The sequence below is a fragment of the Mercenaria mercenaria genome, chromosome 12 (genome assembly GCF_021730395.1).
Source record: "Mercenaria mercenaria strain notata chromosome 12, MADL_Memer_1, whole genome shotgun sequence".
Classification (NCBI taxonomy): Eukaryota; Metazoa; Mollusca; class Bivalvia; order Venerida; family Veneridae; genus Mercenaria; species Mercenaria mercenaria.
In genome coordinates, this window is record NC_069372.1 from 18,027,861 (window position 1) to 18,055,536 (window position 27,676).

Sequence of the window (27,676 nt, forward strand, 5' to 3'; positions counted from 1 at the left end):
CACATATACATAGATTGTGCAAATAATGAGATGACAAACAGAAACGCTTTTATTCTTCGAAGGTTTAGCCCAAACTACGCACATGCCTTTCATCTATACTGACAAGAAATCAGGCAATAGTAACATGATAAATACAGACCAGACCTTTTATAGGTGAACTAAAATAATATTTCTATTAAATTCTTAGTGACTTAAAGACAATAAGCATTGAATAATCTGTATATAATTTGAGGGCCATTTCAGATAAAAATTACCCGAACAAAGGCATTTAGAGAGACTTTAAGAATGTAAAAACATAAGCAAACATGTATTAAATGTTTATTTGAATATACAGCATAGTATACTTGTGTGAATTAAAACGCAACATCTATAGATTTAACAGAACTTATTTGTCATATATTTGCATATTGAATAAAAGTGCCATGGAGATTATTTTCCTGCATTACAAGAAGCGTGTCCGCCGCCCGCAGTCGGGAAATTCGTGCTGACGAATATAGACTCCAGTCCATTTTAGAAATTAAGCAGGGTTAGGATTAAGGGCAGTTGGTATCGAGGTCAGCAACTCATAACTGTTAATGTTTGAAAAGGTACGCCGTGAAATTTAGTATACACATACAAAGAAAGGTGACAGCGGTTATGAGTCAAGTAGCAAAAATAGATGCAACCACATTGAATCAGATTCAATAAATAGCCATATATGAAGACTGAAATATTTACCATGTATGAGTGTTGCGTTTTAATTTACTTTAGCATACATCGTTATAAACAAGAAACACGTAAAGCTTTATAACAATATAACATTTTAACATAAATATAATTTGAAGGACCAACCAATTATAGAAATCAATAACAATATCGCAGATTTTTTAAAATAAATTATACATTGATAATGATAAAACAAATTTAAGCACTATTATTAAACAGCATGTATAATTCACTAAAAATATATACAGCGACCCTATTATCCGACTAAATACTATCTGTAATAAAATATAAACAATGCATACTCATTTTTTCAAACTCGGCAGTTTGGTATGCGACTTTTACAGGGCCTCCATAATAATGTATAAAAATTCTTTGTGTTTACATAATAGAGGGGTTGAGATTACAATAACCCATAATATACGTGCTGTCATAATGGCCCTACGTATTATCAAGAGGCCGGTATCAGAAACCATTACAAGGCCATTGTGTAGACAGGTATTCACTAGCAAATTCTATTACATGATTACTTTTTAAGTGCCAACATTGTAGAAATTACACGTTAAGAAATCAGACTGGGCAATGCGGGTAAAATCCTGAAGAATCCAGTATAGCCAGTATTGTCAATATTGCCTGCTAATTACCTACTAAACAATGTGAATACTTGTATAACAATGCATTGGCTGGAATGACCGTATCAGGGACTATTAATAAATAGACATACGTTTTATCATACCCGGTAATAAGCGCCAGTCTAAATTACTCGATTGGGCGATCTGCTCATCACTACCCTTAAACAGTTATTGTTTTATCATTTACATCTTATTGGTGTCAAAGTCAGTTATTATGACAATTCATTTATTTATTAAAATATATATGAGCCGTGCCATGAGAAAACCAACATAGTGGTTTGCGACCAGCATGGATCCAGACCAGCCTGCGCATCCGCGCAGTCTGGTCAGGATCCATGCTGTCCGCTTTTAAAAGCCTACTACAATTAGAGAAACCATGCTGGTCGCAAACCCACTATGTTGGTTTTCTCATGGCACGGCTCATATTATGTATCCCTCAACCTCTCTTTATAGTCCAAACAGTCGTCTGATATATATACTATTCTACACTCTAGTCTAAACATTTCTTTCTCAAACATGATCAACTTTAGAATCCTTCTCACGCAACATATTACTTTACCATAAACGTTCATTGTAGATATTATGTATTGTATTCACAAATGAACCGCGCCATGCGAAAACCAACGAAGTGGCTTTGTGACCTGCATGGATCCAGGCCAGTATGCGCATCCACTCAGTCTGGTCAGGATCCATACTGTTCGCTAACGGTTTTTCTAATTGCAATAGTCTTTGAAAGAGAACAGCATGGATCCTGACCCGAGTGCGTGGATGCGCAGGCTAGTCTGGATCCATGATGGTCGCAAGCCACTTTGTTGGTTTTCTCATGGCACGGCTCATTAATAAAAAATAAACATCTTTGCGGAACAAACATTACTACAACATTAATATTCTAATTTTATACGACCTATATTATAAAAATATCAAATCAATTAACAAAGTTATGAAAAATACATACACCAATAAAAAGAAAACACAAGCAATTGAATAACATTTTTCATTACATGGTATAAGAAAAGAACTTTTTACGGAGTAACATTTATAATTCCCCATAATACGCCAGTGTCGTCAAAAATGCGTTCATTATCTCTCACTTATATTTGGATAAAATAAACAATCCTTATTCCAATGACATTGGTAACTCCACGTTCAACATTTAATAACATTAAGTACATTACTGTTGGAATCATAATATCTATGTGTTTCGTAATATCATCATATCTGTTTGAATCTCAATATGTCCACTATAGTAGCATCTTGATTATTAGAAAAACATTATATGTATTGCGGCAATAATATTACATGTTTTAAAGTAACATCATACATTGCAGCAGTAATATTGCATGTTTTGGATTAACAGCATACATTTCAGCTGTAATATTGCATGTTTTGGAGTAACAGCATACATTTCAGCTGTAATATTGCATGTTTTGATGTAACAGCATACATTTCAGCTGTAATATTGCATGTTTTGATGTAACAGTATACATTGCGGCAGTAATATTGCATGTTTTGATGTAACATCATACATTGCGACAGTAATATTGCATGTTTTGGAGTAACAGCATACATTTTAGCTGTAATATTGCATGTTTTGATGTAACAGCATATATTTCAGCTGTAATATTGCATGTTTTGATGTAATAGCATACATTGCGGCTGTAATATTGCATGTTTTGGAGTAACATCATACATTTCAGCTGTAATATCGCATGTTTTGATGTAACAGCATACATTCCGGCAATAATATTGCATGTTTTGGTGTAACAGCATACATTGCGGCAATAATATTGCATGTTTTGGTGTAACAGTATACATTTCAGCTCTAATATCGCATGTTTTGATGTAACATCATACATTGCAACAGTAATATCACATGTTTTGAAGTAACATCATACATTGCGACAGTCGTATCACATGTTTTGAAGTAACATCATACATTGCGACAGTAGTATCACATGTTTTGAAGTAACATCATACATGTATCTATTAAACAGTTTAATCTATTGCATTCTCATATCGTTTGTAACAGTAACATTATATCTATCTATATCGGATTAAAATAACATTTATATTTAAATCTTTTGGAATGTCATTATATCTTTTGTAGCAATAACATTTATATCTGTTATATATATATTACAACAGTTACATTGTGTAATAAGCAGAACACTTACCAGTCAGATGCTTGAGTTAAGAGGGTTTATGTGTTTTATAACCTCGATTCTTGTAGTTCTTCACAAATATCAGTATTTAAGAAAACGTAGTTTACCCTGTTCATCCAACAAGTCCAGATCAAATAACATTTTGTTTTAGAACATTTCCTTTAACATTTGCGATACTAATGTGAACAGTCCCGATACATCAAGCGTAAGAACAATTAGAACCTTAAAGTTTGTGCCACAGTGCCACATGCGTACGACAATATAGTACACTGAGTATGTCTAAACTCAATTACGTGAAACAGACAACAAATATATAGAAACAATTACATTAGACTAGTTCCTAGACTATGATATATCTTTTTTACATTTTTATGATGAATATAGTGAACTGACCCAGTCTATATACTCTGTCCAATATCATAGTGATAATTTTAACATCATTCCTCTGTGAAAATCTCTAAAATAGACTGGCTTTTGTCTGTATGAAATTGAATTCGACATAAAGGGGCAAAAAGGTAGAAATTCATTCATTACAAGTCTAGTGGCTAGTCTACTATTACATATACACAAATAATAACAATATCTATACAATATTTCTATCACAGCGTCTTCATTCACAGCTTATTCTGTCTAAAATGAATTATGGTATATCTATGTGTGCCCTTTCTGCAAATGCCGGTCCCACTCGGATGTGAAAAAGGGAGGGATTTGCGTAGGGTTAGCACCCCTGCCACGTGAAACATAACGGCTACAGAAAACAACACCATAGACACACTATCTACAACGGATAATCGGATTCGACCCAGGGGAGAGCATAATGACGTGGCAAACTCAATCGTCGAAACTACTCTCTCCGCGGACAGTATCAACGACTTAGAAGACACAGGTGATGTACTAGACAGCTCAGATTGCCAGTGAGATGCGGACCCTTTACAACGAGCTAAAGACCATCTCTATGTCGAGGAAAGAGGCTAAGGCAGCTGCCCAAGACCGATAAAGATGGCGTCAAGTGGTGAAGGTCCTACCCTCCCACCCCCGTGGGTCAAAGGGGATTAAGTAAGTAGAAAGTAAGTGTGAGTGCCCTTTTTGGTGTGAAGACGAAAACAAATATACAGTAAATATCAAATACAAAAATTATATATCAATTTTTATACATAAATTATATCAATTTCTATACATAATTGATATCACAGCGTCTTCATTCAAGCTTATTCTACCTAGTAATATTCTACCTGATAATAAATTATGGCACAACAGTGAAAGACCTTCGTGACAGAAACTAAATACGTAAAACAATTGTAGTTAAATCTATATTGATAAAGAAACAAAGCAACAGTAAAGATAAAAAAATCAGCACGGAATGTGCGAATTCCTTGTTTTGTCTCAAAAATAAGCACAAGGTCTTATACATTTTATTTCACTGTGATATAGACCATATCTTTATTCACAACTGTGAGAAGTTTACTTAAGATCTACATTGTATAATTATGTAGTAACATTTCTATTCGCACGATTGTTAACAAAATGTTATTATCTGAGAGACGCCCAATATGAAAACTTGCGCAAGGAACAGTCTAGCAAAAATTTATATACCGAAGTTTCTAATTACATACTAAAATTTTGGAAATCAGGGTTAAACCGATTATAGTTTGTACTTAAAAAGGACCTGACCGTGAAGAAGTACCTGAAAATGAGCCGCGTCATGAGAAAACCAACATAGTGCCTTTGCGACCAGCATGGATCCAGACCAGCCTGCGCATCCACGCAGTCTGGTCAGGATCCATGCTGTTCGCTAACAGTTTCTCTTATTGCAATAGACTTTGAAGTGAACAGCATGGATCCTGATCAGATTGCGCGGAAGCGCAGGCTAGTCTGGATCCATGCTGGTCGCAAAGGCACTATGTTGATTTTCTAATGGCGCGGCTGAACTGGTGATTTGGGCACGTATTGTTGAGAACAGTGTCTACAAGATAGCCGAAATATTTAGATCAGAGAGTTCAAGATATCGCGTACGTGTCACATAAGGTGTCGAATCATCAGATCATGTAACATATTTTACCTAACCATCCTTACATTCCTATAGTTTGTCAATGATATAACATCAATAAATTCCTAACCTTTCATGGAAAGATTGTTTGGATTGTACTAATGCAAATGTACTAATTGACTGTTAACTACAGTTTGTATTGATATCTTAAATCGTCTTACAAAGAAAAGCAAGATGACTCCGTTCCTCTGTTTAATAAGGCTATAAACCAAGCACTCTGCAATATCCGTGAAATTTCGTTTCATCCTTAATCAATCTGGCATTATTCAACAGTAAATATTGTTCAAAGCATAAGTTACTTTCCGTAAAAATAGGAAAGCATCAAATTCGCACGAGGAAAGAAAGTTAATGCCGGTTATTATAAGGGTTCACTATTATAGTGACTCAAAAAGTGACATGCTTCAATCTAGGCAAGGTTATACTGGAGCATTTTATAGCTTCTTGGTTAACCTTTGCTCATATTATACAAGACAGACATCAGTAGATAGAAACAAATCACATTATGAACATTATCATTGTACATCGAAATATTTCTCCTTGCATTACTGCCTACTGTCGTGATATTTGGGGCCGTAGTTGATGCAGTCGTAGTGCTTCCGGTTGGTGTGGATGCAGACGTTCTCGATGAAGAAGTACTCACACTTGTGGTGCTCGTAGAGCTACTGGTAGATGTTGAAGTTGTACTTGTTGTACTGGTCGTTGAAGAACTGGTAGAAGAAGAGGTAGTGGTAGTTTGAGACCCGTACGTAAAGCTGTTGTAGTATTCTCCAAGGGTTGTTAGTGTTGAGGAGGTAGGTTCCAGAAGACTTATAGCAGAAGTTACAAATTCGTTATCTCCCGCCGTTGAGCGGTGCACAAACCATGCGTATCTAAGAAAACAAATATTCGTTAAACTAATTTGTACTCTACGTTTATCCTACAGTTAAAGCTGCTCGCCCTCAGTTTGGTCGAAAAAAATTAATTTCTCAAAAGCAACATTTTTATAACAAGAATATAAAATGAAAAGGTATAATCAACAAAATAAGCGAAAATCTACGTAGCGTTTTGAGAAAATGGCTGATGAAAACAAGTTTACGGATTCACAGCACTATATGGCTATACTGAAAAATAATAAACCGTTTGCAACGCTTTACTTTTTCCTACATAACCATATAGTGCGGTGAATCCGTAAACCCTTGTGCGGGCGAGCAGCTTTAAATATTATATCAGGGAGAGTGGGTTTTTCGTATTTATTTTGTCATATTGTAAAGTCATAGTATATTCTTGATACTTAGTAATTCTAATCAAATAAAGAGACTGCAGACAAGAAAAAAAAAGAAACTGCATATAAAGTATTGAAGCTATAAGATTTTGAGACTGCATATCAAAACAAGAGGGTCATGATGACCCTGGATCGCTCACCAGAGTAATTTGAGCTACATGTTTCAAATGTCAAACTGATGATTTTTAGAAATTTTTTGGAAGATTTTCCGATGTACAATCAAGTAACCCCTGGGGCGGGGCCAATTTTACCACGGGGGTCATGATTTGAATAAAGTTTGTAGAAGTCTACTAGGCAATGTTACATATCAAATATCTAAGATCTAGGCCTTCTAGTTTATTTTAAGCAAATTTATGAAGATTTCCCTATGTACAATCAAGTAACCCCTGGGGCTGGGTCAATTTGACCCTGGGGGTCATGATTTGAATAACTTTGTAGAGGTCCACTAGGCAATGCTACATGTCAAATATCTAAGCTCTAGGCCTTCTGGTTTATTTTTAGAAAATTTTGAAGATTTTTCTATGTAGAATCAAGTTACCCCATGGGGCGGGGCCAATTTGACCCCAGGGGTCATGATTTGACCAAATTTTGTAGAAGTCCACTAGGCAATGCCACATGTCAAATATCTAAGATCTAGGCCTTCCGGTTTATTTTTAGCAAATTTTTGAAGATTTTCCTATGTTAAATCAAGTGACCCCGGGGGTCATGATTTGAACAAATTTTGTAGAGGTCCACTAGGCAATGCTACATGTGAAATATCTAAGCTCTAGGCCTTCTGGTTTATTTTTAGAAAATTTTGAAGATTTTTCTATGTACAAACAGGTAACCCGATGGGGCGGGGTCAATTTTGACCCAAGGTCATGATTTGAACAAATTGTGTAAAGCAACTAGCATGTCCAATCTTGAGTAAGAGGTATATTTAAGACCTCGAGTTCTTGTTAATTTTCACAAATTTTTGAAAAATTTTACCTAGTTCAATAACAAGTGACAAACTGGGTTGTTCAACTTTACCTTAGTCATTTGCAAACTTTGAACAGTCCCGATACATCAACGTAAAAAATTAAACCTTATGGCCACAGTTATTTTAGAACAATTTAAAGATCACTAGTAATTCAAATCAATACTGTGAAGCAGAACAAATATTGAAACATCATATTAGATATTCTACTATATATATTTTTATACAATTTATGATGAAATAGTGAACTGACCAAAGTCTAATACTCGTCCATATCATGTGTATTTTAAACAGTATTCTCTGTGAAACTCAAGTAACGCTTGGGCGTAGGAATTGACCCAGGGGTCAGTAAATTCATTCATTAGTTTGTGGTAGTCTACTATCAATCATAATACATATCAAATATCTAGCTCTAGCGCCATCAGCTTATTTTTAAAATGTTTGAAGATTTTGCCTATTGCAAATGCAGTACCCCTGGGTAAAGGGGAATTTGCCGTAGGGTATGCAACCATGAGTGAGTAACTATCAATGCTACATGAAAACAACACATAGACACTTACTTTACAAGGATAAATATTGAAGGAAGCATAATGATGTCAAACTCAATGTGAACTCCTCTGGGGGACGTATCAAGATTAAAAACCAGGTCATGTTTGAACAGCTAATTTGCGTGAGTATCGGACCACTTACAACGATCTAACCTCTGCTTCTGTCGAGAAGAGTCTTAAGATTCCAGAAATAAAGGATGGCGTCAAGTGGGGTCACCTATTCCCCGTGGTAAAGATTTAACTAAAGTTGGTAGGGAGTGCTATTTGATGGAATCGAACATATACATAAATATCATACAATTAGCATTCATTTTTAACAAAATTTTCAATTTTTACTCTTATGTGTCCATTGCAAGCTTATTCTACATGAATAATATCATTCCTTGAATAATTTATGTACAAGTGAAACCTGGTACAAACTATCGAAGATTGTAGTAAATGTCTAATTGTTTAGAACAAAGCAAATTAAAGTAAAATAACGACGGAAGTAACGGATCTGTTTGTCCTAAAAATAGCACACTGACATTTTATTTCACTGGTGAGTAAAATATATGTATCACCTGTAAAGACTAGACTACATTCAAATTATTAGTAACATTCTATTACCAAATGTAACAAAAATTTTACTTTGAGAAACGTCAATATAAAACCTTGGCGCAAACAGTTATGCAAATTCCATGCATACGAATGTTTATTACAACACCGAAAATGACGTCAACGATTATATTTGTATAGAAAATGAACGTAAGAAACTCTGAAACCTCATGAAAAACGAATAGTGCCTATTTGTCGTAGATGTCAGAGTCACCGCGCATGTCCACGCAGTCTGGATGATGCCGCGTGACTGCTATGTTTTTTTTTGTTGTATGCTTTGGATTTGTGATTGTGATTGCGTGTAGCCATAGGGATCATTGTCAGGCACTTTTACGAATTCAATGCGGGCTCAGTACTGGCAATTGTCAGCATTTATCTACAGAAAAATATTTAGTCAGTAATCAAAATCCCACAGGTCCATAAGGAACAAAGGTCATGATAATTTTGACCAATCAATCGCTTACAATCCTTTTTGTTGTTGTATATAAATTCAACCTTTCATGAAAGATCTGTTTGTGTATAATGCAAATCCAATGACTGTAATAATGTGATTGATCTTAAAAATCGCCTACAAAGACAATATAGAGACTACGTTCGTCTTTAATAAGCAAATAAACAACATCTGAATATCGTAAATTTCTTTCAATTAATAATTGAGACTATTCAACAGTAAATAGTATAGCATAATTCTTCTAAAGAATAATAGCATCAATTCGCACAGAATAGAGAATTACATGCCAGGTTATTATAAGGGTACCATACATAAGGACAAAATAAGACCTTACAATCAGCAAGTTATACTGGAGCATTTTAATAGTACTAGGTTAACCTTAGCCAATATATACAAGACAACACAGACAGAAAATATCACATTAACATATACATATGGACATACGAAATATATCTCATTACTCAAGTACTGTGTGATATTGGCCGTAAGTTATATCAGTATGCTTCCTTTCGTGTGACAGATTTGAGAGACATTACTCACTACATGTATAGCTCTTAGCTACAGTAAGATAAGTGTACTTATTTACGGTCGGAAGAATGGAGTACAAAGTACATTTGAGACCTACTAAGACAGATATAGAACCAAATTAATTCAAAGTACAGAAGATTATAGAGACTTACAATCAGTACGACTAGAGCCACATACCAGGATAGTAAGAACACACATATTCGTAAATAATTACTCTACAGTTTATACCCTTTAGTCGATAAATAGACATTCTCAAAAGATTTGTAACCATATAAAGACGAATAATGCCTTAAAAACCAAAACAGAAATAGAGCAATTGAAATCTGTACAAAATAAGGATTCACAGCAATGGACTGAAAAAATTACAAAAACCATTGAAGCTTTACTTCAAGTACAAACATATGCGAACCTACACAACATCATAGAGACTTACTAAATACAGTTATAAACTTAGCATCACAGTTACAATCTCTAGATGATTTTGACACACCGAAATGACGACATGAACCTTACATCCGGGAAGAAATAGAGAAATGTAACTAAACAGAAAAGAGACTTTATCATATCAAGGGCAGGAAGGACCCCGTCAAAAGATATAGCGTACTTATTTTTTTCGTTGTAGTTAATGGAGTACATTCTACAAGAATTACGTTATAGGCAGCAGCTTTTCATCCACGACAAGATATATGAGCTTACATAAGTACAAAATACAGGTCCTACGACAAGGTACACGATATTTATGGAAACTTCATCAAATCGCCTCACAAGGATCAATTATGGTGTTCTCTGAAGATAAACCTATACATCCAAGTAACAGATATCGAGTTACATCAGATGACTATAGAACATAACAATGGCAAGACAATAGAGACCTACAGTAAGTACAAATATAGAGACCTTACATCAAGTACATATATAGAGACATTACATCAAGGACAGAAATAGAGACCTTACATCAAGTACAGATATAGAGACATTACATCAAGTACAGATATAGAGACATTACACCAAGTACAGAAATAGAGACCTTACATCAAGTACAGATATAGAGACATTACACCAAGGACAGAAATAGAGACCTTACATCAAGTACAGATATAGAGACCTTACATCAAGTACAGATATAGAGACCTTACATCAAGTACAGATATAGAGACCTTACATCAAGTACAGATATAGAGACATTACATCAAGTACAGATATAGAGACCTTACATCAAGTACAGATATAGAGACCTTACATCAAGTACAGATATAGAGACATTACATCAAGTACAGAAATAGAGACCTTACATCAAGTACAGATATAGAGACATTACAACAAGTACAGATATAGAGACCTTACACCAAGGACAGAAATAGAGACCTTACATCAAGTACAGATGTAGAGACTTTATATCAAGGACAGAAATAGAGACCTTACATCAAGTACAGATATAGAGACATTACATCAAGTACAGATATAGAGACCTTACATCAAGTACAGAAACTAAATATCAGTTATATCGAACAAATCAAGAGTTCATATATTGTTTAAAGAATAGACACTACAAAACATGCACATCAGATCCAGTTTGTAGACTGCACATAAAGTACAGAAAATGCATATAGAAAATTTACCTGATGATTTCATACTGTATATCAAATATAGAGGTACAGAGAAAGCACATCAAGTGTAGATACTGTTAGTATGGAGATTACACATTAAGTATAAAACGTGCATCAAATATACAGATTGCATAATTATCATGTGTAGAAACTGCACATAAAGCGTAGAGAATTCACGTCAAGTATACTCGTAGATACAACTGTAAATTGAATACCGAAACTAAAGATAATGCATGAAGAATGCACATAAAGCATAGAGACTGCTACCGAGTGTAGAGAATGTACATGAAGGAAAGATACTGTACATGAAATACAGAAACTTGACACAGAATGTGCAGACTGAACATTTAGTATAGAGACTTTACAAAAGAAATAAATGCTACTGCATACAAAATATAGTGACTGTATATAAAGTATAGAGACTGCACATCAAATATAAAAATTACATAATCAGTATAGAGGTCGTTCATAAAGTAAGGAGATAGAGATTACACATAATGCATTATGGTAATGATTGCACTTCAAGTATAGGGACTATACATAAAAGATATGTAGAGAATGAACGTAAAACATAGTAACGGCACATCAAGAATCGGACTGTTCATTGAATATAGAAACTACACATAAAATATTGTTAAGCTTACTTATGATAAATTTAAAGTTACACTTGTGTTTTTTCCACGTTGAATTTATTAAACTTGTTGAATGAAATAGCAAAAATGCTCGTCAGAGCCCCACATTTTACTATTTTATTCAGCTCGCTTAATAGATTCAATACGGAAAGACACTCATGTAATATCCTTTATATAAAGTAATTATGCAGTTTGCCAATCCAGATACACATCCTATAAGGAGACAGTACGTTTAGTGAACAGACTTCATATCAAGTACAGAGATGGAACAACACGTATGGAGATTGCTTATTAAGCATAGAAATTCACATTAAATATAAAGACTACTTAAGAGTAGCAGCAAAACAAGTACATTGCTTTACTTAACCCATACCCTGCTAAATTTCTATAATGAAAGTTTCATTTCATTTTTGAAAGATCCATTAACTGTTAAAAGGGGTGCTTACCATAAAGATACTGACTGTATGGCGAACAATAAAGATCATAATCAGTCTGCACGGCTATCGCAAAAGCAGAATAAATCGTGTCAAGCATGATAAGGGTTAACAATCCCCGAAAAGGTTCACATCAACTTTATATGAGTCGCGCCATGGGAAAACCAACATAGTGGGTTTGCAACCAGCATGGATCCAGACCAGCCTGCGCATCCGCACAATCCATGCTGTTCGCTAACAGTTTCTCTAATTGCAATAGGCTTTGAAAGCGAACAACATGGATCCTGACCAGACTGCGCGGATCTGCTCTGGATCCATGCTAGTCACAAACTCGCTATGTTGGTTTTCTCACGGCGCGGCTCAATTATATCTCAATAATAATACATATAACGATTTCGGTTTAGGTACTGTTTTAATTAAGGACGTTAGATGATAGTATTTCAACGAAATTAATCATTGAATGTACATTGTAATACACTCTGCAGTACTAACCTAAAAACATGATCTGCTTCTTCAAGTATCGGCAACACCGCCTCCATAAATGATTTCTGCTCATAAGGGTCAGTACTGTAGGGACAAGCAAACTCCGTCAGCCATATTTTCAACTGGAATTCGTCATAAAGTTCCTGGAGTAATCTTCCTACCTTAGGAGCTTTGCAGGTGTAAATGTGGGTTGCGATATAATCCACACGGCAAGTTTTTGGTTGTATTCCGTTAACTGTTTCATTTACGCAAAGGAGGCTGAAAAAATCTTGAAACCAGGCTATTTCTGTTTCGCCAATGCAATTAGTTTCTCCACCGCCGCACTGAGCAGCTGCGGGACTAACAATCTTTCTGTTGCCTGCATTTTGTTCCACAATTGGCCAAGCATCAACAGCCTGTTTTGGCGTTAAGTTGGCTTGTTTCCTGTGATTTGGCTCATTAAAAGCCAAATAAAAATCTTCTGAGTGGTCAGGTTCACGGACGCGCGGGTTCCAGTTAGGATTGTACCCCCAAATCATTGAAACATATTTGTCAACGACATCGCTGCCCAAAGAATTAATATCACAGCCGCTATTCGCTTCAATCTTATCAAAATTGGCTCCCCAGTCGTACCTGTGGAAACAACAATTGTTTATGGAGACAATGATTACATATTTACAATCTGGATTTTTAATATCAATGTAAATCTAATAAAAAAAATTAGAAATATTAAAACATATTTCGAATGAGATAATGAAAATATTAATAGGACATCTATTTTTCTGATGAAATAATAGTAATGGGCTATTCAAAACTTATGTTCTGCAAAACAATCGCTTGAAAAGCATGTTTTAAGGAAGTTCATATAACTATCACCTTATTTTAGACGTAAAATAATGGACTTTTAAAACAACCAAAACATTAGATACAACGTGAATTGACATTGATTATTATTAACCAACTCCGTATTCTATAAGTTCCTATTATCAGTCAAATATTTGAGCCGCGCAATGAGAGAATCAACATAGTGGGTTTGCGACCAGCATGGATCCAGACCAGCCTACGCATCCGCGCAGTTTGTTCAGGATCCATGCTGTTCGCTAACGGTTTATTTAACTGCAGTAGGCTTTAAAAGCGAACAGCATGGATCCGCGCAGTCTGGTCAGGATCCATGCTGGTCGCAAACCCACTGTGTTGATTTCCTCATGGTGCGGCTCATTTAAGGTTTAAGTATAAAAGGATACATCTTAAGGAGGTAGGTTACCTTGTTACCAGGGTAAATTCAAATTAGTTGAATCGCAGCATTTTTTTTTTTTGTATTCCGTGTAATTTAATGTTTTTACCTGTACAATTTCAATTTCGTTTTTCTCTGTCCCTTCAATTACATTTATATATATAAACCTATTTTCTTTTTGAAAGTTCGAAAGATGTTTTAAATCTCATAAAAGCTAAAACACAACTGATCTTAGAGCTTGCAATTACAAACAAGAAGTATCTTTAAAAAAGATACACGACCGCATTAGCCAATGTGCACTTTAAGCGACGAAACGTGCATACACTCTGCACTTTTACGATCGGGTATTTTTACAGCAAAAAAATACAGTTTTTAAAGTAAAATTTTCATGCTTTTTGATGTAGAACATATCTTACAGAACAAAATATTATTTCAATCATAATCTAGGAAACTTTGACAAAAAATAAGACTAAAAAGGAGGGACCGAAAAGTGGGGGAAGAAATAACCAATTTGAAATTGTCAAAGGATACCAAATGACCAAAGTGGGGACGAGTTGATTGAAGGACGAGTTGACTAGGGGACGAGCTGACTATGAATCATTTACGAGAGACCATTCCATATCAGAATGTTTGGAGTCGAACTCTGCCGCAGTTTCACTATCAAGTGAATTCTTGTAACTGATTATACTGTCTAACAATGCGGCTCAGAGTACCTGCACACTCCTTAAGAAAATACTATTTATTCTATGCGAAACCATGCGGAATTTTTTATCCACCAATCAAAATGTACAGTTTTAATCAGCTGTTAAATGGCCTTCATCCCAGATATTTACAAGAAGTAAAGATTAAATATTTTACACATGATCTCTGTTTGACCAAGACTTATATGTATAGTATACCTCTAAGGGTTACCCCTACACCAAAAAGCATTTGATATGTAGAATTCCCCGCTAAAAAATGTTATAAACTTTTGAGGACTGGATAGCAGTTTCAATACCTTTTTAGGGTGTTAGGGTAGTTTTGCACGTTCGGATATTTTTTTACATACAGAACTTGATTAAACCCTGATTTTTTTCAAACCTTCAAAATATACTTAGAACATTCGGCAAATAAAAAAGACATGGTTTCTTGAACGATTATTTGCTAGACTGATTTGAAAATTTTTGACCTCATACAAGTTTCCATAATGGGAGTGCAAGGGAAAATCACATTTTTGATAACATATCTGCGAATAAATTTTTTTCTGTAATATAGATTTTTAATAAACTTCTCAAACTCGTAAATTAACATATGGCCTGTAATATAGTGAAACAATGTACAAGTCCGTACGCTAGATTTTGAGATTTTTCCCAATGATTAAAGGAAGCCGCGCATTTCAAGCTATTTGAGTCCTTTTTTTCTGGAATTATTTAATGGGTCAGATGTTTTAATATCATACTTTAACTTTAGATAGATACTTACGTTGTCGTTGAAATAAATTTACACACAGGTTGCCATTAGTTTATATAGAGAATATTAGGTTACTGTCTGATAAATTTAAATTTATTAGGCGAGTTGAAGAAAATATATTAGGCAAGGCTGTGCCGAGCCTTATATTTTTTCGTAGACGAGCCTAATAAATTTAAATCTTTCAGATAGTATCTAATATTCTATTTAAATATCCTACCTGTTCAGAAAATAGGGAAAAAAGTAACTGGAAAGAGTAACAGCGTGCAGACCTGACGTCATATATGACGTTTGCAAGTGCAATTCTATTTGTGGATATAATTGAAAAATTGCAATAACTTTTTGTTTCTGGATAAAAACTTTTGATATTACCACTTATTTTCTTAGTAAAAACATTTTCAATACAATGATAAAGGTTTCTATGAAAAAATCGAAAAAAATGTGTTTTCAAAATTTCCGACTGAAGTGCTGTAAAAGTGAAAAATAGGAATAACATCTTTGTTTCTGGATAAATAGAGAATATTAGGTTACTGTCTGATAAATTTAAATTTATTAGGCGAGTTGAAGAAAATTTATTAGGCGAGGCTGTGCCGAGCCTTATATTTTTTCGTAGACGAGCCTAATAAATTTAAATTTTTCAGACAGTAATCTAATATTCTATTTATCCTACCTGTTCAGAAAATAGAGAAAAGTCGTTGAAAAGAGCGACAGCGTGCAGACTTGACGTCATATACGACGTTTGCATGTGCAATTCTATTTGTGGATAAAATTGAAAAATCGCAATAACTTTTTTGTTTCTGGATAAAAACCTTTGATATTACAACTTATTTTCTTAGTTAGAACATTTCCAATACAATGATAACGGTTTCTATGAAAAATTCAGAAAAAAGTTGTTTTCAAATTTTCCGACTGAAGTGCTGTAAAAATGAAAAATAGCAATAACATTTTTGTTTCTGGATAAAAACCTATAATTTGACCACTCATTTTCTAAGTTCAAGCATTTTCAATACAATGGTGACGGTTTCAATGCAAAATTTGATAAAATATGTGATTTCAAAAATTCCCGCAAAAGTGATATCTTGACACTGACTAGATAAAGCAAAGTTTATTAGGCAGGCCGATTTTATGCTATATCTTGTATGAGGGTAGGATAAAAACCTATAATTTGACCACTCATTTTCTAAGTTCAAGCATTTCCAATACAATGGTGGCAGTTTCAATGCAAAATTTTGATAAAATATGTGATTTCAAAAATTCCCGCAAAAGTGGTATCTTGACACTGACTAGATAAAGCAAAGTTTATTAGGCAGGCCGATTTTGTGCTATATCTTGTTTGAGGGTAGGATAAAAAATGATATTTAGTTCCGTACGCCGAATCTAGGGTTTATCTTACGTTTTCCGGATAAATGACGTTACGCCATTACTTACGGCCATTGCAAATGATCTTCTTTTAAATCTTATTAATTTAACGCAGTTCTTCAAAGAAGTCAATAACTGTAGTTACATACCACCAGTGCATGTTGTCCATAGCATCAAAATCATTACATAGAAAATTTCGTGGGCCAACGCCAATGCCTTTCTTTATGGAGCACTGCACGCCAGATAGTAGCAGGACAAGAAACAATAGCTGCGAAACCATTTCATCCATGACTAAAACTGAAAAATGTAGAAGTTCAGTAAGATAGTTGCATCCCGAAACACTGCTTAACTTAAAAGAAAATAAAAGTTTGAAGTGTCTAATATACTTTATCAAAATATATTCAAGCTCATAAATTAAGTGAGAGGCGGTTCGAATTGATAGTATTTTTTGCAAAATCCCTTGCCGACCTTCTTTAAGGACGAGAGAATGATGTATATTCGATCTTATCCGAAATCACGGTAGATGACCTGCATTTTACATTGGTATCAATAATATTTTACAGAGTTATTAAGACAACATTCCTGTTATAACACGCTTACACAAGAGCGCTTCTATGTTTGTTTTCTTCTTCTTTAGATTAAAGGCATATCAGAATTGAAAAAAAAATGAATAAAGAAAATCGTGTTTTACTTAAATTAATACACTCAAAATTGGTTAAAGGTCGCCAGAATTATCCATTCAAAATTATTCATCGGACATATAACCACTTTTTCGGGTATTAATAACGTTGAAGCACGAGTTTTCTATACAGTATTTCTTAGATAAAGGTTACAAACCCGAAAACATTCCGTGAACATAAGACCGTTCAAAGTTCAGTATTATATCATTTCAACAACATTATCTGTTTCATTCAGTCATCATAAAAACGTGTGCCGTCTTAAATAAAAAGCCACATTAAAATTTAAAATATCATTAATTTTCTTTAAAGTGTGAAGACTATTTTACTATGAAAGTAAAGCCACTCGCGGTTCAAATATCAAGTGCACGCATTTGTAAAACGACGAAACACTATTTATAGAAATTCATAACTTTATCTACTATTCCGTAAACAATACGTAAATGTTTATATCTAAATACGAATAATGTGTTAAATTTAAACATCCTGTTATATAACTCAACTCTACATATAATGACATGATATCCCCACCACCTCTCCCCTTCCCCCTCCGCCCCTCCAAAAAAAATGGTGACTAACTTATTGGCCCGAGAGACCGGATGCCTTACTCACTTACATTATCAATGTATTATTTATATTGCTATGCCCGTCACATTAATACACAATTTACTAACTTAATTACTAATAATAACTGTACTGGTATTCGAAATGCTATTTATAATACAATATATTTATTTGTTGATTTACGCTTAGTCATAGGGGAAAAAGCTGAATAAAAAATCAAAACAAACACATTACTGCGTATTTAGGGCGTACAAGGAGAATAAAATGTATGAAGAGTCAGAGGTATTCACCCATATAGAGGTATAGTAACGTAACACTGAGCTGTCTTATACACCCGAACTGAGGTATAGTAAGCTCTATAAATATATCAAACACTTTTTGCAGTACATGTTCAAATAATATAACGCATTTATTTTAGGGGGTTTCCGAAATTATATTTAATTTCATAATAAGTAAAACATTCAAACTAAATGTCAAACTTAACTTATGCAAAACAACTGAGACGCTTTAAATAAAATCAAAAAGAACTTAACTTAATTGATTAATTGGATGGTCCATTTCAGATTGTTCAACCCAGAACTCAGAAAAAAAGTTGTTTCTGAGAGATTGTCTACCCAATATACAGGCAGAGATTTTCTACCACATATTCAATGAAATTAAAATACAGAATGACTAATCCTTAACCTTTAGCCTGCTGGCGGCAAAGGATCCTGCCTTTGTGACCGGTGCAGACCAAAATCTATGTTTCCTCGCTATCACTTATTTAATGACATATATGAGCCGCGCCATGAGAAAACCAACATAGTGGGTTTGCGACCAGCATGGATCCAGACCAGCCTGCGCATCCGCGCAGTCTGGTCAGGATCCATGCTGTTCGCTTTCAAAGTCTATCGCTATTAAAGAAACTGTTAGCGAACAGCATGGATCCTGACCAGACTGCGCGGATGCGCAGGCTGGTCTGGATCCATGCTGGTCGCAAACCCACTATGTTGGTTTTCTTATGGCACGGCTCAATTATATTTTTAAACTATTTCATGAATTGTGTACTTCATATTACAGTGTCAACCGGCATTTTCCACTTAACCCTTACCTTGCTGAACACGACTGGTTTTGGCCTTTGCGACAAGTGTATTCTGATCATGATCTGCACTGTTCGCTATTCAGCCAGTATCTTTTTTGGTAAGCACCCCTTTTAACAGTTAATGATGCTATCCAAATTGGAAGACGGACAAGTTTATCATAGAAATTTAGCAGGGTAAGGATTAAAAGAATCATGATGTATAACATTATATTTATATGTTTTACTAGTAGTTGAAACTTATAGTACAGTGTTACTTACCGAATGTATTCCATGTAAGAGAATGCGTTTCGATCACTGGCTAACTTTTAACCATTATAATATACAATGGATGCACAGCATATCCAAATATCCATTCATCTGTCATTAATATTGACATATATCATAAATAATAGCAACGACTACAAATATTAGAAAAAAAATACGTATGGAAATTAAAAGTATCTTATGGTTTGTCTTCCATCCAAACGTTTGTTTATCCAAAAGTTAAGAATTTCACGTTGTTTTCGTTTTAATAAGTTTAACTAACCATGTGTATACAATACCTACATTTGTACTTCAGTAGCAAATGGATGTGTGTGTGTTTACAATTTAGTAATATGTCGTTATGAAAACCCTGTTAAACGTGATGATTTTCTGATAAAAATCAACGTAGTCAATATTTATCACTAATTTTTCTTTTTGAGAAATTAAGTTTGATCTTTTAAAAAGAAACATGAATCGAATATCAAACTCTTTTTAATTAGCTCCCAAATAACCTATTTTCAACTTGCAGTTTGTCCGTTGTTAATATGTTATTGGACTCTTTTCTTGTTGTTGTTAGATTTAGGACACATTTACATATTAAATTTTATTCTTTATATTTCCAAAATTAATTATTCATAAATGTCTGTGCCTTTCAATAACTTTTACTTTAAAATGCTGAGATGGTCTGATAGGCCTGACAGCGACATAAAATACTTTTTTTTGTGAAACACAGACGCTTTGATGTATTCTCTCAGTCTCATTTAAAAATGGAACATAGATCATTATGCTAAGTTATTTGACTAGGTAGGTTAACTTGTATTCTAATAAAATAATGATGATGAGGTTTCTGTCACTATTATTGAAATAAAGTTGATTAGGTTTCTGTCAATATTGTTGTAAATGATTAATGCAAAAACTTGAATAAAAGGAAAATGATTTTTTTTTTATTTTCAGTCATTTCACTTTTATTAAACGTCCAATATAAACAGATGAATTCTTCTTTTATTTCGCAAAGACTGGGAGTTAATTAAAAGAGATAATTAGGCATTTTCACGTGTGCTTGCACTTGAATATCCAGATAGGAAGTACAGCTAAAAATTTACACCACTACTCAACGTTATTATAGAAATCTGTGGAAGTGGCGGACTTCGGGTAATAAGTTGTTAACATATTTAGTATGCAATATTCAACTAAAATAAAAGGGCACATATTAATTCGAAAAACACATAAAAATAAATTATTGTATAAAATCATTTATGATTATGTTTAAAGAAAATGTAAATAAAAAATCACATAGTCAGATTACTCATTATTCTGCGTTTCCAAATGATCTTTTTACAGGTTTTATTAACTATCACAACAACAATCTTTAAAGACCTGCTCCAGTCCTACCTTTAACCTTAAATTGTCACTGAAAAAGCATGAAAATCCTGACTATGAACAGTGACGCCTGTCAAAATAGACTCAATTTTTATAAAATTCTATACAAAATACCAGCGGTTTTGCTAGCTAAAGTGTGGCGCGTGGCCGTTAGCTGTTAGCTACTGCAATCATGGGTTGCATACACACAATAGAATTTGAATAGCCGCGAAGCAGGGCTTTAAGCGCTGTGTGGCGACCGGTACTTAAAATCAGTGTTGTTATATTTTCTGGTCCTTTGGGATCATAAGTCCAGTTAATATCTATGTAATAGAATCCCGCATAAGCCGGTGCTAGGGGGCATGAGAGGTGCTGCACTTTCCATTACCTCTCATGAACAGACGCAATCAAACCGAGTCTGTTGTTATTTTGCTTGGTTGCATTATATTCTTCCAAAGGAACTTTTGATACTATTTATAGATTTAATTTTTCTTAAATGCATAGACACTTTAATGAATAAATAAACGTTTTGTTAATGACGCTTTTCAGTTTTCATATTATCCATAAAAATTACTTACAACGCAAAATGTGAAGTAGATTTATATGATCTTTACCTGACAGTGTAATCTGGGCAAAGGCTTATGATTTAATCAGATAAACAAAAGACTGTCTTTCGTACGAAATTTAATACAACGCATTATACATTAAGTGCTTCGTAAAATCACGATGTTCAGGAGAAGTTGCCAAAATATCACACAGTTTGATAAAAACAAAGTTTATAACTCCACTGAAAATTACTGAACCGGAACATGCCGACATTATGTTCCACCAGGTGGCGTCGGAGCAGTTGCGCAGACAAGGTAAATCGCGACAAATCATGGACCATAACTGAACATCACTAAATCAGAGCATGCAAATGATGTGCACAGTTAGGCTTGGCACTGATCTGTCCTGTAAGGTTTGGCGAAAATCCGGCCATAAGTACAAGAGGGCGGTCAAATCATCATTAAATCTGAGGGTCATTACTCCATTAAAATCATTAAAGTAGAACATGCACAACGAGATTTGGAAATGACAACTTTTGTGAAGTTTGGCGTAAATCTGCCAGGTAGTGCTGGAGGAAATGGATAGACACAATTCGAGACAGACAGAAATACTGACAGATAGGCAGCATTAAATTGAAATGTCTCCCCACACTATACGTGGGAGACATAATTACTTATCACAACAAAGAGACATGTAGTAGCCGTACTTGTACTCTGTGTCGTTATATGTTCTGGTTCTTTCAGATCTTGTATCCATTCAAACTTTCTGTATATCATAGCTGCTAGGGGCGCGGGGCGCGTTGCTGCGTCCTAAACTTCCAAATGATCGATTTTCCTATACTTTTTATAAGAAAGACCTGTCATTTAACTATAGCATAGAAAACGATATGTTCAAGCATCATTTCTTTTCTATTTGTAAGAAAACTGCTTGAAATGGACAATGATCTACATCACTACATTTTGATAGTTTACCAAAATCTTCGTAGAAAGAAAACAATATAATATAATACGATTTCCGTAAATGTACTCATGTAGACAAACCAAAGACGAAAAAATGCCTTAGGTCGTACAGATTATGTTATGTTTATGTGTATGTGAAAACCTGTCAAAAATGTTATCATAAACGTGCATTTGTACATTTCCATACAATTCATAAGCACATCAGTTTACCAGATCTGCTGTTATGTTGTACATATCATAACCATTTATATATAAATCTGGTATAATAATAGTTTACTTCATCAAACCGAGTTTGCTTCCAAATTATCCTGTCACAGAGTTTGGTTATATTTCACAAGAACTACAGTAACTTTAAACAGTAGCGGTCGTAAATTGTCCTTTAACCCCCCCCCCCCCCCCCCCCCACACACACCCTTCTCCCCTTAACATGGACTCAGTGTTATATGTTATAGTTTTGTTCTTAATGATTATAGATTCCGTCCAATTTCTGTAAGAAGAGTTTCATATTTCATTACCTCTGATGATCCATCAAATGAATCTTATGTTAGAATCTTTAGCATAATATTCTTGCTAGAAAATAACGTAATTGTTTCTCGTGTAAGTACAGAATATTCATATTTAAAATGTTATAAACCGTGTTATTAACTGAGACCGAAACAATGTTTTTTCTATGAATTTAAAGCTTAATGAAAACAAGTCAATAATTGATTAAAAAATAAAACGTAAGGGTAGATTTCCCGGAAGCACAGAGCACCCAAAACACAGCAAGAGAGCCATGCATCGTAAAGTAGACCTACAACAAAAAGAAACTATCAGGTAAAGGCTGCTTGTCAAATCATTATGTAAGTCATCTTCATTACTTTAAAGGAAAACATTTACATCAAACTTATTTTCAAATGTTTTATCCTAGTATATATCAGTTGTTAAATCAAAGTGTTAACTTATCCTCTTATGTTTTTTTTATAATCTGTTGTCATTATTTAAACCAAAACACATTGTTGACACAGATATAATAAGATTGTAATTGACATTTCCTGTTGACCAATATACAGATCATAAACATTATAACTACGGAAACTACAGTGAATCATAAATGCAGTATTTTCACGAGTGGCGTGGTAATATGTTTTTTTTCACAGCTGGTAGATATTTTTATCTTATATGTAAGAACATTTTTCTTATTTTAGAAAATAATATTTTCGGTATTTTTCACCGTGAACACCAGATGCAGTTTTTTCATTCGTGTAAAAATACCAGATATGTATTTCTCTCTAATATTTAATTCTCTCAAGGGGAGGGTGCGGTCATGACTGTTTGTTACAATAAGACTGTTATTACTGTCATTATTAATATTGTTATAATAATAATTATTATTCTTATGTTCAACGCCATTGAATATATTATTGTATAAAAATAGGCGTTTAATCAAATTATTCTGTTTCAGTAATATTCAAATAATTTATAGTTTTATATGACAATAAATACAAGACTAATTAATCGGTTACAGAAGTTATAGCAGCAACAAAACTACAAAATATAAAAGTTTAACGTGTTACCTAAAAAGGAAAATATGTTCAAGCTGTGTGTTCATCAAATAAATCGTTTTTAATTTTGTACTTCATCCTTGACTACTGAGTTAACGGCACTGGAACATTCACGCCTCCGTAGAAACAAAATTTAATGCCAAGTTTACATTTTGCCTTTGATAAAGTGTTTATTCGAATGGCTGTATCATTGTCATAAATGTATATTTGACCAATCAGAAAATTCGGCCACAAAGCGTTTAATTTTTAAACGAGGTACTGAGTCACTGCAAAAATATCAAAAGTAATTTAAAGTTTTTTTTATAATCTTACAAAATTTCATCTTTTGATTTACAATTCGTACAACCAAAGAAGTAAAAATACACAGAATGGCAACTGGCTGTAATCTCGCGTGATCTCGTGTCAGAGCGTGAATCGGCGTTATCTTAGTAAAGACAAACATCGGCGAGCACGGAGTTACAATTTGTACATTTAAAACTACATTTAAAATACATGTTAGCTTCTAAAACAACATTAGTTTAATGTGAAATAGTCTTAAGGCACAAAGTACACGTTTCTTGCCATCAAAAGAAGCGTGGTCATACGGTGATAATTATTTTACCGATGAATAATTGCTTTCGCATACAAAATGGCGCGTGGGGAAAGCGCCACTTCCGGTAAACGAGCTCTCATTCCGTTATCACGGGATGTTGGCGAGATTTGCTCTATATGCCTTTCAAGTTGCCGATCTATTTATTTTTATAGCTCTTTGGTACAACTGAGGCTTTTTATCAGTTAACCTTATGTCATGACCACTGGAATGTAGTGAAACCAAAGAAATTGAGCGTTGTTATTCCCTAATTTTGTTTCACGGGCGAAAAGATGGTAAAAACGTGAAAGATGATTATATGCTAATGATTCCCCTGATTCTATATGAAAATTTACTGTAAACCTGTAGTCCATTTTAGCTATGTTCATATATATTAAAAAGTCATTGGCCTCCCGATTTTTCAATAGTTTTATTGAGATTTTCAATGATTAACTGCTACTGTTTGCTTTTATATTGTAGATACTTGTTAATTTGTTGGTTCAGTTGTGTTATTTACTCGTAATATAGTTTCGTATTAAATTTCATTATCTGAAAGGCAATGTATTTCGACTGAATGGTTTTATTTTTTTATGCCCCCGAAAGTGGGCATATTAAAATCACACTTTCCGTCCGTCCGTGCGTGCGTGCGTCCGTGTAAATTCTTGTCCGGGCTGTAACTTTGCATTTTGAAATAACTTCGCATAAATGTTCACCATAATGAGACAACGTGTCATGCGCAAGACCTAGACCCCATACTCCAAGGTCAAGGACACACTTAGATGTCAAAGGTTAACAGGGTCTGTTTCGTGTCCGGTCCATAACTCTGCCATTCATGAAGGGATTTTAAAATAACTTGGCATAAATGTTTACCATAATGAGACAATGTGTTATGCACAAGACCCAGATCCCTAGCTCCAAGGTCAAGGTCACACTTAGAAGTCAAAGGTTAATAGGGTGTGTTTCATGTCCGGTTCATAACTCTGCCATTTATCAAGGGATTTTGAAATTACTTCGCATAAAGGTTCACCATAATGAGACGACGTGTCATGCGCAAGATCCAGAATCCTAGCTCTAAGGTCAAGGTCATACTTGGAGGTTAAAGTTTAACAGGGTCTGTTTCTTGTCCGGTCCATAACTCTGCCATCGATGAAGGGATTTTAAAATTACTTGGCATAAATATTCCCTACATTGAGATGACATGTCATGTCGAGAACCACAAATTGCTACATATTTTTCATAACCTACCCATATCAATATCAAAAGGCTATAGCCTGAACCTCTTTAAAAAGTTAACACTTTTCTTCTAAAATATTTTCATTACAGATAGTCCTGATTTATATCTGAGAAAATAAATATGTGTGTTCAGTTCTTTCTCGTAACGCCTATTGCTATTTTACGCAGTCCACATCTCTTACAGAGGAAATCAGGCAGGACTTCCGGATTACGTTACATGCAAAAATATACAGGCCATTTCCAAAATAGCTCGAGAATACATGTATGTCGAGAACACATGACGTTGGGAACTTTTTTATTTATCTGGTCACAAAATGATTTATACCTAAACTATTCTGGCATATGACAACTGTAGCATTCTTGGGCACGCTTCGGGGGCATTTGTCGCTAATAGTGACAGCTCTTGTAAAATACATGTACTATATATGTAATACATTGCTGAGACTTAATAAAGACTTAAGCTAGCTAATAGATATTGTGTATTTGAGGAAATGTTTGTTAAACCAAAATTGTAGAACATACTTATATTAATTGAGGACAAAATGTACAATCAGTAACGGATGGTTGTTTGACATTTTTATATATCATTTAAAACCATTTGATAGCAAAAAGTGCATTATAACAAAATTTGTGACACTAATAATAATAATAGTAGATAAGAAAATAATTAGAAATTTATTATGAAGCTAAATTGCGTTAATGATGTATGCAACGTAAAGACCACGAAGGTCTGCATGTGCTGTCAAAATGTTATAGACATCCATATAAATGAAAGAATTTAGTGATACATTTATCAATAGATTTGTTATAAAATAAAGTAATTTAGAATTTTAAAAAAGTCCTGTCTTAAGAAATGTAACGTACCGACCGAATACTTTGACGTTTTTATTCAATTAAATAAACACAATGTCTCACCATGCCATACTTATGTACAAAATAACTTATTCTAATAGATTTCAATTTACGTTCAAATTTCAATGAGAATGCATAACAAATATCAACAATATAATATGACTGCAGGAGACCATTTTATTGTTATTGTGATTTAACGCATAAAATGATTATTTGAAAAGCAAGGAATAAATATACTTTTTTTTCTACGTGTTTAATTAGGTGTAATTGACGTATCAAATACTTGACAAATATAAATTCATTTAAACACACAACAAATGAAACTCGTTTCTTTTCTTTCCATTTTTTTTATGGAAAGCGAAATATTTATGGCTGAAAAGAAAATCTACATGTCTGAAAAGCCATTTACAACTTTTCTGTTTATGTATATTTATCATCAAGTGTTTTACTTAGCTGCAATTTTGTCTGCTATCGTGATGTCATTATGGTTACGTGCAGGTTACTTTTATGATATTTTTAAATCTCTGATGCCGTCGTTCATTAATTAATGTCGTATCCTTGTACATTCTAATACATACCATATATAGCTCGATAAAATATGTACATAGTCATTCGGATTGAATTATAGGAGACAGTCGCTAATACAATGTCAATACAACGTACGTAAAACGCTAATCTTTAAACAATTGTTATAGAGATCTTGAAATAAGATATTATGTATACAAATTATATATGATAAAGAACCGCTAACGCACAAATTATATTTATTCCTTAAAAACAAGTATCACCGTCTTAGGTTAAAATGAATGTGTAAATATTTGCGTATTCTTGGGTACACTATATAGCATGATTCATATTAAAATAATTGCTTTCTCTTAAATAAAAGTCAAAAATCTATAAAACTATTCACTCTTGTTGATATAGTACAATTTCTAACATACAATGCTAAAATATATGGTATGCTCAATTAAAGTGGTGTATATATTACCTTTA

General features: G+C 33.9%; 1 protein-coding gene across 5 annotated transcripts in view; it reads right to left on the reverse strand.

Annotated features, from left to right (window-relative positions):
• Positions 1-302: 302 nt before the first annotated feature.
• LOC123533148 (uncharacterized) overlaps positions 303-27,676 on the reverse strand; it is a 77,260-nt gene continuing 49,886 nt past the window's right edge. For 3 of the 5 annotated variants that reach the window (XM_053519326.1, XM_053519328.1, XM_053519329.1), the window contains exons 2-4: positions 17,207-17,354; positions 13,049-13,651; positions 303-6,412 (exon numbers count right to left, since the gene is read on the reverse strand). In XM_053519326.1, the coding sequence (XP_053375301.1) occupies positions 5,989-6,412; positions 13,049-13,651; positions 17,207-17,354 (1,175 nt within the window). In that variant the 3' untranslated portion in view covers positions 303-5,988. Of the gene's footprint in view, positions 6,413-13,048; positions 13,652-17,206; positions 17,355-17,894; positions 18,207-19,637; positions 19,938-27,676 lie in introns of those variants that run through there. The other 2 variants (XM_053519327.1, XM_045314784.2) reach the window with 2 other exon arrangements.